This window comes from Oryza brachyantha, chromosome 5 (genome assembly GCF_000231095.2).
Source record: "Oryza brachyantha chromosome 5, ObraRS2, whole genome shotgun sequence".
NCBI classification, from domain to species: Eukaryota; Viridiplantae; Streptophyta; class Magnoliopsida; order Poales; family Poaceae; genus Oryza; species Oryza brachyantha.
In genome coordinates this window covers 4,641,155-4,659,223 of record NC_023167.2, presented here as the reverse complement: position 1 = coordinate 4,659,223, position 18,069 = coordinate 4,641,155, and the positions used below count along the sequence as shown (strand labels likewise).

Genomic DNA, 18,069 nt, shown 5'->3' with positions numbered 1-18,069 from the left:
ATATTTCACAAAAGGATATCGAGTTTGCTAGGATATTTTAGAATTTATGTGCAAAAGTTTCGAGGTTTGCACTTACGCTGCATTCTCCTCCTATAGTTTTCAACTTTTTTCTCAGCTTTGTACCTACGCTTTCTAAACTGCTAAACAATTCATTTTTGCAAAAGCTTTTTATATAAAGGATCATTGTTTTTCAACTTTATAGTAGCTAATTCCATCATTCGTACTATTAAATAGCTATTAAAAAATTTTAAAAAAAAATCCTCCTTCCAGCTATCTAAAACACAGCCTTAGCCATGCTTATTAAATCGTTATGGTTCATTGTTCCAAGGTTGACACACCAGGTGTCCTGGATCTAACATAAATTTGTTGGACCATTGCGAATTTTGCATTTAGAGACAGAAGAATATTTTGCAGCCTTCAGTTTTAGTCAAACATACGTCAAGAACCAGTACACGTAGTGAAGCTCCGAGCACGGTGCATTATTGATAGTTTGGTACAGTGATCACCGACCACAGAAGTAGAGTTCCCAGCGGAATCCAGCTCAGAAACTTTGCTTGATATTCCCGTCACCTCACACAGAACCAACCAACCAAACTTCTGACATTGCCGTGCAAGCAATATAATGGATGAGAGGTTCAATTAAGAACACAAGCTGACATTAGCAAGCGGCAACTCCATCTCATCATTGTGCAACTAATCTACACAGCTTAAGATCTGCTAAACAATGAGCATTAGCCAGCATGCTTGACATCATTACCATGCCCCTATAAATTATGAAGATTACATGTCTTGAAAAGTTTAGAAGCGCATAACAAAGTTCGCCCATATACAACAGCTTTCAGTTTCCACATCTAAGTTCAGATAGGCAAAGTTGGTCAGTCAGGCAGCTACTATCAAGGTTTCATATAGTTCGTCTATCCATTAACTTACAGATTTCATGGATGTCACCTATCAAACACCAGGATATATTGCGTAAAGGAAATAAATATGAATACATATAACACAAGCAAAAACTATCACCTACGCAGATAAAGCTCTAATCTAATGCTTCAGATGCCAGAAACTTCCGTCGCTTGTAGTGCCGCTCTGTTTTTGCATCAGCACCCCGGGAATCATCTTTCTGCAAGCAATTGTCATCAGGTATATCTTCCTTATCGGTGCTATCAGGCAGAGGTCTTTTGGCATCAGATGTTTTGTTATCACAAATAGTTTCACTCTTCATGCTGCAGGTGCTATCTTTGTGTGGCATCTCAACATCAGTTATGCCAGTCGTATTGTCTTCACAAGGAACTGTCTCACCTGTTACAGAGTTATTATGAGTTTCCTGGCCATCTGTACAAGTTTCAACTGTTCCATTGTCAATATTTCTCTCTTCCATCTCACAGGAAATTGAACTGGTCATACCATTGCCTTTGTTTCCTTCTTTCAATTCAGATGAAACATTCTGGTCATTATCATTGATCTTATCAGCAGTTGAGCTAGTTTCATTTGCATTATATAGAGTAGCATCTTCTACAATGATATGGTCCACAATATTATCTTCACATTTAATGTCCCCAGCTTCAACTATATTCTCGTCTAAAGATTGCTCAGTAGCATCTATGTCCTTGAAATCATCACATTTCTCAACATCAGCTTCACCTGTAATTCTTTCTGGGTTAAGCTCAGTGTCAGCTTTGCTGCCATCAAGCATCAACGCAGATTCTATAATATCTTCACAGGATCGATTGTGCTCCTCATTTCCATCAGTGCTTTTACCTAAAGAACATTCCTCAATAGCCATTGAGACAGCATTATTGGAGACTGAACATAACTTGGAGTCCATACTGTCATGCACCGCAGCTTCAGATTCAGTAGAAATACCCTGTTTATTGTCCAGGGAATCTAGCAAAGGTTCCTTATGACTATACTGTTCTTTCACAACACCAGCTGATTCCTTGAATGCTTCAGCGTCTTCTGAGACACATGATCTCAAATCAAGATTGTAAGAATCGGCAGGCGGTGGCTCATTTCTCTCATCATGGGTTGACAAGCAAACGATGGTATCCTTGTTTGGTGAACATACCTAACAACAATAAAAAGGAAGAATAACAATTTTGACAGCATCATATTACTAAACAAGCTTGACAAAAGTAACAAATGCCAGTCTATCAAAACAAGGAGAAGCCAATAGATAAAAATATACCTCCAACTTATGTAGGTTGTGTACAGCTACCGTTGAATCCTTTGCGATCTCTGAAATGCATCCAGAAACAGGTGGCCCCTTTTCATCAGAATCATTGAAACAGGTGGATGTGGATTGTTGCTGTGCTCCAAGAATTGTGCAAACAGAATTAGGTTCACCATCAGAGCACATCTGAGCAGGGAGCTCTTTAGGTTGTTCTTGCTCAGCATTCTCACTCCTTTGATGTGTCTTATCCAGCTGCTCACTATAGCAGACTAGTTTGGGAAAATCTTGGGAAGGCTCTTTCAACAGCTCATGAATTAACTTCCGAATCAATGAACGCTTCAAAGAAGCCTCAGCAGGTGGAAACCAATCATTGCTAAGCTGATAAGTACATCAAGTACACAAACGTAAGAGAACTATACCACTCAAATACAAAATAAAGTTACACCATATGGTAAAAAGAGTTTATTATTATTAGTTCTTCCAGAATATTGTAATGGAAGTTAAAGCAAAAAAGTAAAGGGCCAAATTGAAATGCTGGAAAGTACCAACAGAAAGTTTGCCTTGAAAATGCACATATATAAATACCAAAACACAGAACTTGCTGCTTCAACTGAAGGGGATGTAAAGGTGGAATGGAGTTCACTAGACACACCAGGATGATTTAATTAGGAATTGCACCCCTAAATGGCACTATTTCAGCATATTACAAATCTCTGTATTAAATTGAACTTCCCCGATTGTACCTTTCAGCTGGTGCATACAAACCATTAAACCAGTATTTCTATTTTGAGTAAATTGCTCTTCTACTTTTGATAATTGAACACTCCTACATCTTTAGTCTGATTTAATATATAAGGTATTTCTGTAAGGTATGAATCCTCACAACAGCTATTACTTTGTCTAGCATTGCATGCAAATAAACTAAAAGGTGATGGTAGGTATTGATTTTCACTAACTGATTGAAAAGTACAGCTCAAAACTTGCTAAAATATCCAGGTAGTAATGATTAATTCGCACCAACCCAAATTATAAGTGCTTCATTACGTCAAGCAGAGGTGCAGGTAAGAATCAAGTATAAATTGAATAAAATCATTTACACTAGTTTCCTTTTCATTAGAAGTCAAACAACTAAAGCACACACAATGTCCACAATAGCAAAAACCCTTAGCATTCAAATGAAACAATAGCTAAAATCATAGGAAAAACAATTCAACATAATGCTAAAGAAGATCACTCGAGGTAACAGTGTTATAGCTCAAGGCTAAACAAGGACATATTACCAATGAAAATAGCAAGTGAATATAATTTCACTAAACTATGAAATGAAATAAGATTCGAGAGCTCACAAAGTTAGAGAACAAGTCAATCTTCAAAGGATTGAAGCTTCTCGGGGTATCCATCAAAAATAGTTCCACGTAATGCAGTAAGAACAAGCCACAATCAAATGAATTATCCTGCTGAGGGAGCTGTACAGCAAAAGGAACATAACTATATTACAAACGAAAAAATCGCCCATGCTAGGAGCTTAAAAGGACTATATTTCATTTTTCCCAGATGGTCCTTTCAGTCATATTTTGTCAGCCTGTCAGGCAGATATATAACTTGTTCAATGTTTTAGGGGGCCTATTAAATCCATCTGCATTCCCAAGAAAGACCAACTATCCATATAAATCATAGATGCTGTGGAATAAGTGCTTATTTCAGTGCAACAAAGGGCCTAAAACCTATTACATCAATTTATATTTTGTTCATGCCAATTTTTGACCATCATTACTAGGATGCAAATGCAAACTCTCAGCAAAATGGTGTGGCACACCAAATGTGTGCCAAATGTAGCTTAATGAAAGGTTATGTTAATTTATAGGAGAATGCATTCTAGCTTGCAACAAGAAACTGCCCCAGATGGCTCATGCAGCCAATCTTCGCCATGGCAATTTGAGTTCAATCCCCCACCTTGCCACTTATACATTGCTTTCCTAGAAATTTTACATGCTATATGATGTGGGCACTGAGATGAGTTGTTTGGACCTTTGCCTGGCTCTGGTTCAAATAACCATCTAGTTCACTTATTTCACCGGTTCAAAATGCATGGACAAATTTTTAGCTGAACCAAGACAGCAAGGACCCTGGTTCTGATCTTATTTTCCTTTACCAGTTTAACCAGCAGCCCAGTGATGTTTTCTGTATCATGATTTGGGCTATTCAATGCATATGAAATTGGTACCATTAAATATAGGGTTAACTCGATCCATGCCATTACAAATTAGCCATATGAGAAAAATACCATTACTATTGACGATATCAGCTGGATGGATTATAAAATTGGATCCATGTCATTGCCGCCACATTTTCTGTCTTCATGCTTCACCTTCTCAATCACTGCCCCTGACCCCTCATCAGCCTCTTCAACTCCTCCACCCACGGGGTCAGGGTACACGAGCATTCACTCGTCGCCATCTTCCTCTTAGCAACCAGGCGTTCCCGTCCTTGGCACGCTGCCACTCGTTGGTGGTGTCATCACCATGCGCAATGAAAAGCGTCCGCCATGGACCACCACAAAGAGGACTCCAACCTAACCAAGCAGTGGGCACAACAGTGGTCTGGCAAGAGCTATGGGGAGAAGCGGGCATGGCGGTAGTACTGCAAAGAACTCTCGGGAGGAGCAGTGGGCATGACCGACCGACGGTGAAGAAGAGAAGGAAGGAGAGCAATGAAAAACATTACAGCGATGGCATGGATCCAATTTTACAAAATTCCAGTGGACCCAGTCAATATCGCGAGCAATGGCGTTTTTTATTTGTAGTGTCATGGATCAGATTAACCCTTAAATATAAGATAGTATGCACAAACCTCGAGGGAGATAAACCTCAAGTTTAAGAACTTGTCTGAACAATTTGATGCTGGTTCAGGATGCCTTTCCTTCCATTCCTCCCATAAATAACTGCATAATAATAAAGAATTGAAAATCACAATGATTCTTTGCAACAAGTATTGACAACAAAAGAGTGCTTCTAAACCCATAAGACAAACAGAATTATAGGAAGACTTGCATTATTTTCAGTTAGTACCTCTAATACAAAATATGCATCACTTATAACATAGACATGATCTCCAATACAAACCATTGGCCACTATCATTTCAAGTTATATTTGACCAAAATGGAGTGTCTACAGTACATCCATATGTTGCACAGATACGATACATTGGCATAACATGATTCTGATAACAGGGATCTGTAATTTCCCAAAAGTGCCACACGGTTATATATATTTAAATGATAATGACCATATGCACATATTGCTCTTCATCCCTTCTCTAATGCTGAAAGACTGAATGTATCCCTTCCACGATAAGGCTAAAAATGCTGAGTCCAAGCTTGATGCGGCAAAACTAGCAGTACAAGTCATACTTTCTAGAACTCCAGACTCGAGAGTGCTATGAAAACCTTGAATTTAAGCATCATTGAAACTAAGAACAGAATGAGAAATCAAAAGAAATCACAGACAGCATGGGGAGTTGGTCACCGCCTAGATTAAAATTAAAAGGCTCATTTGTAGCAGCTGATGATAACTAGTTGCAGCTTGGATCAAGGACAAGTTGTTAGACCCACAATATGCGTTTCGTGGCTGCACTCTCAAGGGGGAGGGATCTTTGTTGAGTTGTGTAAGGCTGAGTCTCACATTTGTCAAGTTTGTGCCAAAGATGAGCCAAATAATAAAATAACTTATTTTTGCTCTATAGTTTGCCGATACTCCTTTACACATAATGGTAACATACCAGGTGCCATTCAACACCTGTGCAGAACTTCACCTAAGTCCTTGTTGGTTCCAGGAATGACTCAATGATCATCTAATTCAAGTAGCCAATTGTGAAACTAAAGAATGAGTGAAATAACAGTCACTAATGTTTTTCGCCAACAGGAACAGAGAAAAGCCTTCGAAGCATAGGTTTAGTGCAATCACAACTTGACAAGTTAGTTCCTACTAGCCTGCCACCACTTCACATGGAACCATTAATAGAAAGGACAGCTTTCTAATATGAAACTACGAGAAAGAAATAAATCTAGCTGATTCTAAGCTCAGTAGGATTTTTCAAACACTGATGCAAGGAAGGTACCAGCGTATTTAATATGTGAATTGAGCATACCTTTGGATGATGTCCTTCAGTCCACTATGACTTCCCTTAAGAGAGTCCATATGTAGTATACATGGAATTTTTGCAGAGATATTTGTGTCACCATCTGAAGAAAAGCAACAGGAAATTAAAACAACCAACAAAAAGGTGTCAAAAGTACTAGTTCATTTTCAAGTCTGTGCCTTTAAATGTCTCCACTTCTCCAGGATAACAAATAACAATTAAGCTCCAATGCAAGCTGCAGTGCAGAAACACTATTAGCAGTGCACTAAGGCTATCAGTGCATGAACAGAACTTTCATCATCACAAGTGTCTTACTTGAAGTTAACTGGAATAAACAGAAACTCCTTTGCAAATATGTTTATTTTACGGGTCCACTTGCGAACACGTAAGAAAGCTGCTCTACCTTCTGGAGCTCTCCCTTGATCTTTGTCAAGGTCAGCCAGCTTGCGAAAAAAGAAGCTGTTAAAGAAGTGATACCTGTGCTTCTCTGTGGGTTCAATTCTTGTGCTCAAGTGCCTGCAGGTAACGATCTAAAGATTACTTCTGATTTATTACAAGAGAGATTCTGTAGCAAATTTAAAAATCAAAGGTTAAGAATTGTGGCTGCATTACTTTTGATAGAAATTCAAATCGAACTAATATATCAGAAACACGAAACTTTCCATCAGCTCTTTAAATTGTTAGCAAAATATAGCACTTTTCCTCCAGAAGCAACAAACTGTGATATTTGGCAAGAGGGGTTATATGGGAAGTGATCTGGTTTAGCTTAACCTAGCATGTGCACTGTTCATGATGGTATTGTAGTGTAAATGGTACATTGGTACCAACAGGTTTCTTGGCAATGCCAGAATTGTAAAACTTCAGTTGTAAAAGAGCATGGTTGAGTGCCTGACTAAACGCATGAGCACACAACTCCCACTCCCCTGGGAGTGCTCAAGAGGTATCGTATTGGGAAGGACAAACTTCGAGCAATGGCATGCAATAAATCTTATACTTCCTCCGTCCCAAAATAATTCATTTTTCAGTTTTTGGATACAATGTTTGACTCTTCATCTTATTTGAATTTTTTTTGCGATTAATATTTTTATTTTTACTAGATGATAAAACATGAATAGTACTTTACACGTGACTAACTTTTTTAAGTTCTTATACAAATTTTTCAAATAAGACGAATGGTCAAACGTTGTACACAGAAATCAAAAAATGAAGTTTTTATGGGACGGAGGTAGTAGCCGATAGCATGCAACAAATTGTGAACAACTAGAACCCCACAATAATGGCATGTAATGCTTTCTACTCCCTCCATCCCAGAAACATTTCTAGTGATTCTTCGACAAATTAGCGGTGTGGTAAAAGGACCAAGGCGCCTTCATTAATACTCACAGTTGCAATACCAAAGCTCCAATTAAATGCACATTGGAAGTAGGTTTAACTTAGAAATAAACTCTGTGAGACAAATGAAGGATGCTACAAGTAAAGTCCGATGGAGGGACTAGCATAGTGCTAGCAGAAAAAACAGACCGGGCCACCAATCTCGCTGGTAAAAACCAGAACCAACAACACTCATGGCTCAGTTCCCTTCAAAAACCGTTCCTGCAAATGGACCTGTGAGAACTAAGAAAATCATATGGTTTTTGTAAGGACTGGTCAACTGAGTGAGCCAAAACCAGGCAGCCCAAGAAAAGTCATGCTAGCCGCTGCCCAGTGCCAAAAAGGGCGCGGGAGCATTGCTCGTACCCTGATGATGGCGTTGGAGACTCCCTCCTCTTACCAAGCAGCTTCTTTGTTGTATTGCATATTTATATGGAAGTAATATGTACTGAGCAAACTGTGGCTGAATCAGCTGTACACCGATCAGACCGTTGGGCCGGTGAACCAACACGAGCAGGTCGATGGCCGGTCCGACTTTTCATACTATGTTTGGGAGGGAGTACTATACAGAAAAAATATATATAATTCTGATTATAAGCAGTGGTTTAGTTCTCTGTTGTTAGATTCTGAAAATTTGTAGAAGCCTGATAGTGAAGAACATATTCAACTTAACTGAAAATAATGACAGGGAAACCAGCGTGAATGCCTGTACTGATTCGTTTAGACATCAGGGCGTGTTAACCACTGTTATTATTGAATTCAGAATAGCCCATTGCTTAAGTGAAATTCATGCAAGAAACTATCGAATTTTCAAATGCCCAGACAAGTATGGCAATTTTCTCAACAAGCATTAGATAGATAGTTCCTTTAGTTTCAAGACCTATTTAGAAAGCAAGAGAAATAGAGATTTTGTAGGGATACTGGGAGAAACTGCAATTCCTACAGGGATCCAAGGGAACTCCATTAAAATTTCAAACAGAGCATGCCTATAAATGCAACACAAACTACTAATTTAATGCATTGAAGTCCATTCGTATGAATATCATTTTTAGATGGTCTTGTAAAGTTTAGGAGTTAACCAACTCTATAGTTCAGGGTTAAGTAGTAGTATTATGGGCATGTGCTAGGTCCATGCTACAGTTTAGGCAAGATAAATTAGGAAAAGTCAAATAAAGATAGGAGATTATCTGGTTAGAAAAGAGATGAAATTTGTTACTTATTAGTAAATTAGAGATTGGGTAGTTCCTATAATATTAGAGATTAGTTCCTTATATGTGAAGTCAGTGCTCCCTGTAAAAGGTACCCTATGTACTCTATTATCAATCAATCAATAGTCCCAAGCCTCAGAGCAGCTCAACAGGGAGAAACCCTGTCGAGTTATTAGAGGGCAAGTGCCCTCTCCCCCAATCTTTGGACCCTTATCTAGCCTCCAGTTTGACAAGTAGACTAACCCTCATAATTCAGGGGGAGGTTAGACATATCCCTAACAAATTAGGACAGATAGAAGGTTCTTTGGTCGAAACTAGTTAGTCTTCTGAATCTAAAGATTTTTTTTATATTTTGATTAAAATAGAAAGCCTGTAAATATCCAAGGTTCCTGTTTCTAGTTAAAGATGATTACATAGGAAGTATACAATTTAAGTAATGGCCTATAAAATCAAAAGAAAGATGGCAAAATTATGTATAAAATTGGCAAAACCCAGTGGACAACTAAAGATAGTAAAATAACATTCTAGCATGACAAATATCAGGACATCTTTACTTACTTGATATAAAAGTCAATTATTGTATCGTTCACAAATGTTTCAGGTAACAACAGCTCAACATCTCTTTTGCTAATGGAAACAGCATCGTGATCTCCTTTAGGATAGATAACATCTTCAAAGTCCTCAGTACTGATGCAGTGAAAATAAACAGTCACATAAGTACATAACCGAATAAGCTTGTCATAAATAGTACTCCCTCCATTCCAAAATATAAGTGTTTCTACTATCCGGATTTTATACCACGATATAAGCATTTCTGCATTGATTCTAATCCTTCAAATGATTCCAAAGCCAATTAGATGCTTGGAAAGGGAATCTAATCAATTCAAAATTCAAAAAGTAACCACTAAAGTGACAAAAAGAGAATTTTTGACCTCACCTTAGTCTTTGTTAAACAACCTAGAAATGCTTATATTTTAAAAAAGATGTAGTACATATATGCAAAATATAGCCTCTGGGTATACAGAAGAATCGGGAGGAATAATGTCATAGGCAGAAATTACAGACAGTTTTTCCTCCAAAATAAAAATGCAGACACCTATGTTTTATAGGAAATAGAAACTACAGATAACAAACTAAAATTGATGTAAGACACTATAAAAATGTCTCAAGTGTTCATGATAGTAAAATGGATGAAGTATGCTGGAAATTTATCAATAAAAAAAACTTTTTATATGACCACTGAAGCTGAACATAGTGTAGCATTGATATTAAGATTGGTAATACAGGTAAATAATAGAGAACAGACCGAGGATAAACTACACGGAAAATACTCACTCAGAAAAGTATTGCTTAGGGAAAAATAAACTGGGTTCAATGTTCCAATTCTCCGACGCAAAATTATCTCTGAAAATACAAGTTATATAAGATTGCTGTTATAACAATGAGAAAAATAATACAGCTGAAAATTGAAATTACTTTAGCAACACAGAGCAAATTTCACAATAAGAATATACAGATATAGATACAACACGATTATCCAACTACAACGGCTAGCATAAAATGTAGATATAAATGTTCCCTCAAAATGCAAAATATTTTTACTGTCATAATATATGGTCATGTTTAAGATTTGATATCCATATCAAAACCCAGAATTAATGTAATAATATCCAATTATCCATAAACAAACCCAAATATACACCTATTCTAACATCCATTATACTAGAACTTTTGCCAAAAAATTATAACACGACTTAACTTATTATTTCATCAACTCTACCACCTCCTCCGGTTCAATAATTCATATAGTTTTGGACAAGGTTGAGGTCAAACCTTTAAAACTTGGACCATAAATAACTTTAAAATATTTGACAACATGTATAGATTAGTCTTAAAACGTACTTTATAAAATTAAACATTTGTTTATTTTTGTCTACATTATAGCAGAAAATTTTAGTCAAAGTCTCAAAGATAGGTTTTGGAGACCATGTCGTTGCCCAAAATAACAGGAATTATCAAAGCGGAAGACGTAAATAAACTTAATTAAGAGTGAATGTGAAATTTCAAATACCCTACTTCCATCAGTTTAATTCAAAATTCAATCATTGTCCATACCTTCTAGCATTTCAAGGACTCATCAAATAAGAGCATTCCAAAATTGTGCCAAAAATAATGTTCTAAGTAGACAAGGCACTACACAGTAGCCTCCAGACTTGCTCACGTCTATTTATCCTCCCTAGGCAAAAGACTAGCCCAATTTAGGTCCATCTGATAAGCAAATACTGTGTGCTAGGGGCTGATCTTTCACCCAAATAGAACCTAGCAACCTGGTGAACACAGGTTAAAGTATGTGCAGGCACGTGGTATGATCAGTATTGGTTCTGCCTAAGAAGTTCAGAGTTAACAACCCTGTGGTCAGCACTTCCCTTACAATCTATGCATGAATCGCAGGAAAATAACAAATGAATATGTCCAACTTAATTATGCATCCTTATGAGATTATTAACAGCTCTCCTCTTTGTTTTAGTGAAAATTATGATTCACAGAAAACACATGAATACGCAGTGCACACAAAAACCAAACCATTAGCAGAAATCTTACAGTGGAATATTGTTCCATATTTCTTGGTATCTCGATGCAAGATGCCAAATGTTTTGCTGTTTCCTTGGCCACTGCATATCAATAAGACAGAACTGTATTCTATCATGGCCTGCAGGATCATAAATAAGACTTCATAAATTTATTCTCGCGTCAAAAGAGATTAAGAGAAAAGACCAAACATACAGCTCTTACTTAGTCATCTCAAACTAGTTAATAATAGGGCCGTGCAGAGGGAAAAAAATAACCTCGCCACACAAATGGGAAATCATTATGCCTTAATAAGTTATAATTATTGTATTATTTTTCAATGATGGTATTGTGTTTACACTTTATAGCGAATATAAGAGGTTGTTTGGTTAGTGCCTAACAACGCCACAACTCACCTTAGGCAAGTGTGGCATGCCACACTTTTTGTGGCTAACAAATTGTTGGCCACAATTGTGGCAAAGTGAGGCAATGTTTTAATTCTATGATATGTGGGCCAAGAACCAAGATGCTAGAAAAAGTGTGGCAAGCCACAATCGAAGTAATGAAACAAAAACATGACTAACTAGGTGTGGCGGCCTAAAGTATGGTGTGGCATATTGGGGCATCCAACCAAACAGCCCCTAAGTCATGTAACCTACATTCTGTACAAAATACAGAAGAAATTCTACATTTAGCTTTACTAACGTCTTGCAGTCCCATAGGTCACACGTAAAACATAAAAGCAGAATCAAACAAACAAACGAAACATTTATGTACTCTGGTTAATACTGTGTATATTTTCAGAAAAACCGAAAAAGAAAACCAGCGGTCTAAATTGGCACCTCATAAATCAACAGAGTCAGTCCTATTTCAGAACAAACATGCATCAGCATCACATATGAACTAGTAACTTTCATTAGCACTGGAGCATGCAGAAAAGCATATGAAATCTGAATTATAATATATTGACCACTAGTGCAATCAAAAACATTACACTACCAAGACAAGCGCATACCAGAATTTCCAGTTTCTGTGCCTGATCCAACATGGAGGGTTATCAAGGCAGATCCAACCTGATTAGAAGTAAACCACTATTATAAAAATTATGGGAGGAAATAACAATAAAATAAATAAACTGCTTACACTCTGCGCCCATTTACAATCGATAGAAGTGATATCAGAAATTTTCCAATATTGAGCAACTGTCTCATCATTTTCACAAGGATCCCAATATTCAATCTTGAATCCATCCGATGAGAAAGTTATGTGTGGTTCCACATGCGAAGTTGTGCCACACATCACATATTCTGGATTAAGTACAACTGGCCCTTCTTTATCAACCTATAATTAAGAATACATTGGAAATAATGAAGTTCTTCAAAGTAAGAACTCTGACCAACATTTTTTGTCCATAGTATTACTGAAAAAATAAAATTTGACAAAGATGAAAAAAAAAAAGGTAAGAAGCATCTGAAGAGCATTACAACAAGCTTAAACATCAGATTAAATGGAAGACAAATGGCATTCTACCAGCTTGCTATGGAGTGGACAATAATGCATAGGATAAAAAATTTTAAAAAAAAAGATTCAAGGGTAGGCATGTGCCTTCACCTAAGAAAATGCTCACAATATACAACTCAGTGCCTGACCAACTGAACATTAAGAGATGACAAAAGATATAGCATTCAGCTCAATTCAAGAAATTCAGATAATTCAATTTAAGTTAAAGTAACTTTTGTTTGTAATCAAAACGTACTGGACTTGAACCATGGCAATGTGAAGCAGCAGTAAATGGAACTATAAAACCTTAGTATTATGGCAAATTGCTGTATCCAAATTATGCAGCTTAAGTCACTACCATTGCAATTGTTTGAGTCTTGCTGAAGGACTAAAACTGAATTAATTGATATCAACCATACCCATATGCTTAAAACTAATTACATTTTTAATATAATGATACATACCATTTCACCTATAACGTTGTAAATATGCTCCAAATTTTGCTCAGCTAAACCTGAAAAATACATAACAATTATTACCAGGATACATACAGTACAAAGCAAGAAGAAGATGGGTCGGCCATATCACCAGGTATATCATAATTGGAGGTTGAAGAAGTTTCAGGGCTAGATGCCAAGCTTTCTTCCTCAGAATCAGGTATTATCCCCTGATAAACAATAACAGCATTCCAGTGGTAGAAACGAATAACTAATTGTATAAATAGATTAACTTCAAAAATACATACTTGTGATTGCAGCTCAAAGGGTTGTGTACTGCCAAAACCATCTTCCTCCATAGGTTGAATTCCTGCTATCATCCTTGTATGTTGGTAATCATCTAGGCATGCATTAGCATTGTTATCATCATTTTGCATTGTTGAAGCTGGCATGACTACACCCAACTTGACTGTTTCATGTGAAGAGTCCTGGTTCATTTTTAGACATTCAGTTGCATACAATTCGTCACCCGCATTCGTTTGATGCAATCCAACACATAACAAACCAGAAACCTCAGCCTGATTCATCTGTAACCTGATGGCATACAACACAGTGAAATGATTATAAGAGGAGAAATTATGTGACAGATGATCACCACCAGCCAAGCTTACACCCTTTCATTGACTGTTAAATCAAATACATTAGGAAAAGCAGTCCAAAAGGTAAGGATACTAGAAAATGTGCATCAACAAGGAGGATATTTCTACAAAACAACATGCACATGATGCTTGATTTTCACGAATGGTTCTAGGTTTGATTTTTCTTGGCACTAATCCAGTAACTTACTCTATAGTAAAATACTCCCTCCGCTCATAAATATTATACGCCGTTAACTTTGGACGTGCACCAAATGTTTGAAAAAAGATGAATGGTCAGATGTCATGTACAAAGTCAAGTAGTCAACAGCATCAAATGTTTATAACCGGAGGGAGTAACTTCCTACAAGTATATGAAAGGTAGGAACAGCCACATTTTCATTGTCTACTCCTCTTCACGAAAGAAAAAAAAAATACCGAGAGGGCTACTTTCTACTGACTGTGTTAAGAATGGTCTGGTACAGCTTCTACCTCACAGTCCTCCCTCTTCTTCCTTTCAATTTGTATCCAGCTTCCGCTGCTGAGAGAGATGGTAGGCCTCACACTTTTGGGAGCCCTACCATCTTTAAGGAACAATTGGAGGAAAAATAATAGAAACAGAGGAACAAAAGAGGAGGACCCTGGTGTTGGTAGTGGAGTATCAGTTGGTGCAGCCATGGTGTTGATTAACAGAACTACCATGATTTTTATTTTCATTTTTACGTTAGGTTAGGACTTAGGAGACAATTGCACATGACAGGTATAAAGGATTCGTAGTGTAAACACTGTGAATGTTAAAGAGCATAAAGCATCCATGTTGAGGAAAAAGTTATAGTACCCCCCCCCCCCAGTTATAAGGCACAGTATGACTTGGCGCAGCGTTCGATATCAAACTTCGATTCTCAATTTCCCTCAAAGTGCATCACTATTCGTAGGGAAACCAACACCATATGAAAGTACATCCAAATACAAATCTAACAATACTATATTTATATCACTAAACCTATATGTTGTTAGACTAATTGCTAGTCAAAATTATGAAGTTTAAATTTCAAAATGCATGCATGCCTTATAGTTTGGGACAGAGGGAGTAGTACTGTTTCTTGGTGCAAATTACTTTGACTTTCAAAAATCAATACATCATGCATTCCATTGTTGTTGAAGTTGTCATCAGAATTCATTCAAACCTATGATATTGATAAGGAACCTTGCAGGCGTTCTCTTCAATACAGTTGATATGAGCCACACGCGTATTCCCATTGAACTTCAATACATAATCATTTAATCATTGGTGAACTTGGTCTATTGATAAGTACACAGATTGCACATACTTCCATCAGAGCAATACTAGTAAACAAATTCTAGTATAAATCGCTACCACCCACATTATAATGCATTTCAGACACAAATTTAGTTGAATTGTCCTTAAAGCATGTTTTGGGAATCAAAAGGTGTGTGGAATTTGAAATTTCCAGTTCCCTAATTCGACTGGAAATGAAACTGGCAGGTGGTCCCATTTGTACCGTTTGGTTGGACAAAGATGCTAGCTAATTCAAACTGATGTACAGAATTGTAGCGATGGACCTAACAATTATATTCTGGGAACAAACAAATTGTTACTAGTACTAAGGCGAACCTTGAAGAGAAGCTAAGGCTAACGCAAAATTGGAGAAAAAGGAGTGGGTAGGATGGAAGAGAAAGAAAGGGGATGTGTGTGCGTACGGGTGCTCACCGCGAGGAGGCGGCGGCGAACTCGAGGCCGAGGGGAACCAGGGAGATTGACTAGGGCACGACGCAAGGAATCAGTTAGAGGCCATGTACGCTTGGGATGGCGGCGGTACGTGCGGGGGGTGGGGTCTCTACAGGCATGTCTGGTTAAGCACGGCCGCATCGCGTCGCGGGAGAACAACACACGGGCGGCGGAGGCGGCGATGGGAGAGAGGGGGGGGGAGGGGAGGACGCAGCTGGCGCCGGAGAGGAGGGGGGTGAGTAGGGTGGGAATTAGGGCTTACCACGCGCAGGGTGGGGGGAGGGCGAACGCAGATCTCCGGTCGGTAGGGACGGCCGCCGGCTCCCGCCTCCGGTGGTCAGAAGCGCCGGCGCTGAGCGGGCCGGCGGCTTCCGAGAAGGCACGCAGTCGGTGTGGAGAGGGAGAGGGAGAGGGAGAGACTCGACTCGATCAGGTTGCTCGATTCTTCAGCCTTTCGGGGTTTTTCCTTTTTAATTTTAAGGACGCCCCGCGCAATTACTGCTGCGACCTGCCTGCCTACTTCTCTCTTTGCTGCAGGCCTGCAGCTAGAAAATTAGGACCTCCACAAAGTACTACTGCAGCAAGTTAATTTGTAGGGTCCATTGCAACAAACAAACACGATCTCTCTCGATTACAATGTAGGAAAAAAATAAGCATCGAGCTATCTATAAATGTGGGACCTACATAGAAATAAAATATCTGCTGATGATATGTGCATGAGAATTGAGATTTCAACCGCCTTTGCATGTCACAGTGAATATATAGTTATTTAATTTTTAAGCACCGGCACATGTCCGTGCCTCGCTCCCAATTTTTGTGCATCACCTGGAATTGGCATCACTTGCCACAGTGTGTAAAGTGATGCTTAAACCTTCTCTTTCCTCTCTAGGCATAACTCCAAGCACACGTTGTGGAGGGCCTTAGTTTATCAGGGTCATAAGAGTCAGAATACATTAATTTTGTTTAATTTCTAATATCATATTAGCTGCCCAAACAATATACCAATGGATTTCGTCTGAAGTCATCGGGTCGGTTGACCCCGACGGTTGACTGTACCTTCGCCCCTGCTGCCACCCGCAGATCTACGCCTCTAGCCATCAGGGATGGAAAGAGGAAGTGGCTCCGGTGCCGGTGAGGGAGAGGGAGCGAGGTGCCGGTGGAGGAGAGAGAGCGGCGCCGGTGAGGGTGAGGGTAAGGGAGAGGGAGAGGCGTCGGTCGGTGGGGTAGAGAGGGTTGGAGGGTTTTTTATTTGTTTTATGGGTCATAGGGTGTTTAATGTAAAACTTTGGACCTCCACGTATATAAAAGAATATATAGGGACTGAAATAAAGAAATTAAAGCCACGTGCACCATAGTAAAAACAAATTTAACCACGTCTTCATTCTAATTGGCATTCTTAGGCCACTCATACGAGTGTGAATGGCTTGATGGTGCACCTGACCGTGGCTTTGGACCAGTCAGACTGGGGAATTAAAACCTCAGCGTGCCTTTTTTTCTTCACTAAGACAGGGGTTGGTCTAACCACATGGTGTGCGTGAACCGCCCGCAGTCATAACGGACCATGATTGGTCCTATTGGGGACTCTTGAGCTAAAGGTGAGGGGGTGGCTTTGGTGAAGGTTGATGTTCTGAAAGTGCATATGGGCTTCTTAATTTATTTTGTTGATTAATGCTAACATAATTAGAATGGATTAATCTAGTTTGGATGGACATTTTGAAGCTAACTCAATATTGCTTTGAAGGGCCTAAAGTGAAAGTTAAAAATGATTAGAAGATCGAAGCATGTGATATGAAATTGTGTACTCTCGTCATTTATTTTGCTAGGATGACACACTATTAAGAGGAATGCCATACTCTTAATTTGATTAGATCTAGTGTTTTTTTAAATCTTTTTTATGATTTTCTCTTTGTTTTGGATCAGAATATCTAGCCTGGTAATCGGAATATCCAAACCTCGAAATATTCATGAAGTTGAGCAAGTCAAGTATCCGAACAGATTTAATCATTTAATTGGAATTTTCAATCCCTACATTGGATTGTCTGAGATTTTATGCAACTTGACTCTTTGCTTGATTTAATATGTTCAATCAGAATTTCTGACCCAACAATGGAATTTTTGATCCATTGGATTTTCAAGATTTCTATGTAACTGAGTCTATGTTTGTTTCTATTTTCTAGATCGGAACTTCCGATGTTTATATCGGAATTTCTGATCTATCGTATTTCTAAAACATGAGTTCTTTTGAAAAATGTTGACAGGGACCTTTTTACATGGATCCGAATTCTGATAAAG

The 18,069-nt window shown here is 38.3% G+C and overlaps 1 protein-coding gene across 1 annotated transcript; it reads right to left on the bottom strand.

The window, feature by feature from the left end:
* Window positions 1-877: 877 nt before the first annotated feature.
* Window positions 878-16,228, bottom strand: LOC102699959. The gene is made up of 16 exons (XM_040523884.1): window positions 16,040-16,228; window positions 13,701-13,986; window positions 13,544-13,622; window positions 13,420-13,469; window positions 12,599-12,796; window positions 12,471-12,528; window positions 11,489-11,597; window positions 10,223-10,291; window positions 9,446-9,574; window positions 6,624-6,824; window positions 6,488-6,543; window positions 6,318-6,411; window positions 5,021-5,111; window positions 3,517-3,636; window positions 2,186-2,548; window positions 878-2,065 (listed from the first exon to the last, which is right to left on the bottom strand). Exons 2-16 carry the CDS (start codon window positions 13,977-13,979, stop codon window positions 1,037-1,039), a joined length of 2,925 nt encoding a protein of 974 aa, XP_040379818.1. The 5' UTR covers window positions 13,980-13,986; window positions 16,040-16,228; the 3' UTR covers window positions 878-1,036.
* Between the last annotated feature and the right edge of the window lie 1,841 nt (window positions 16,229-18,069).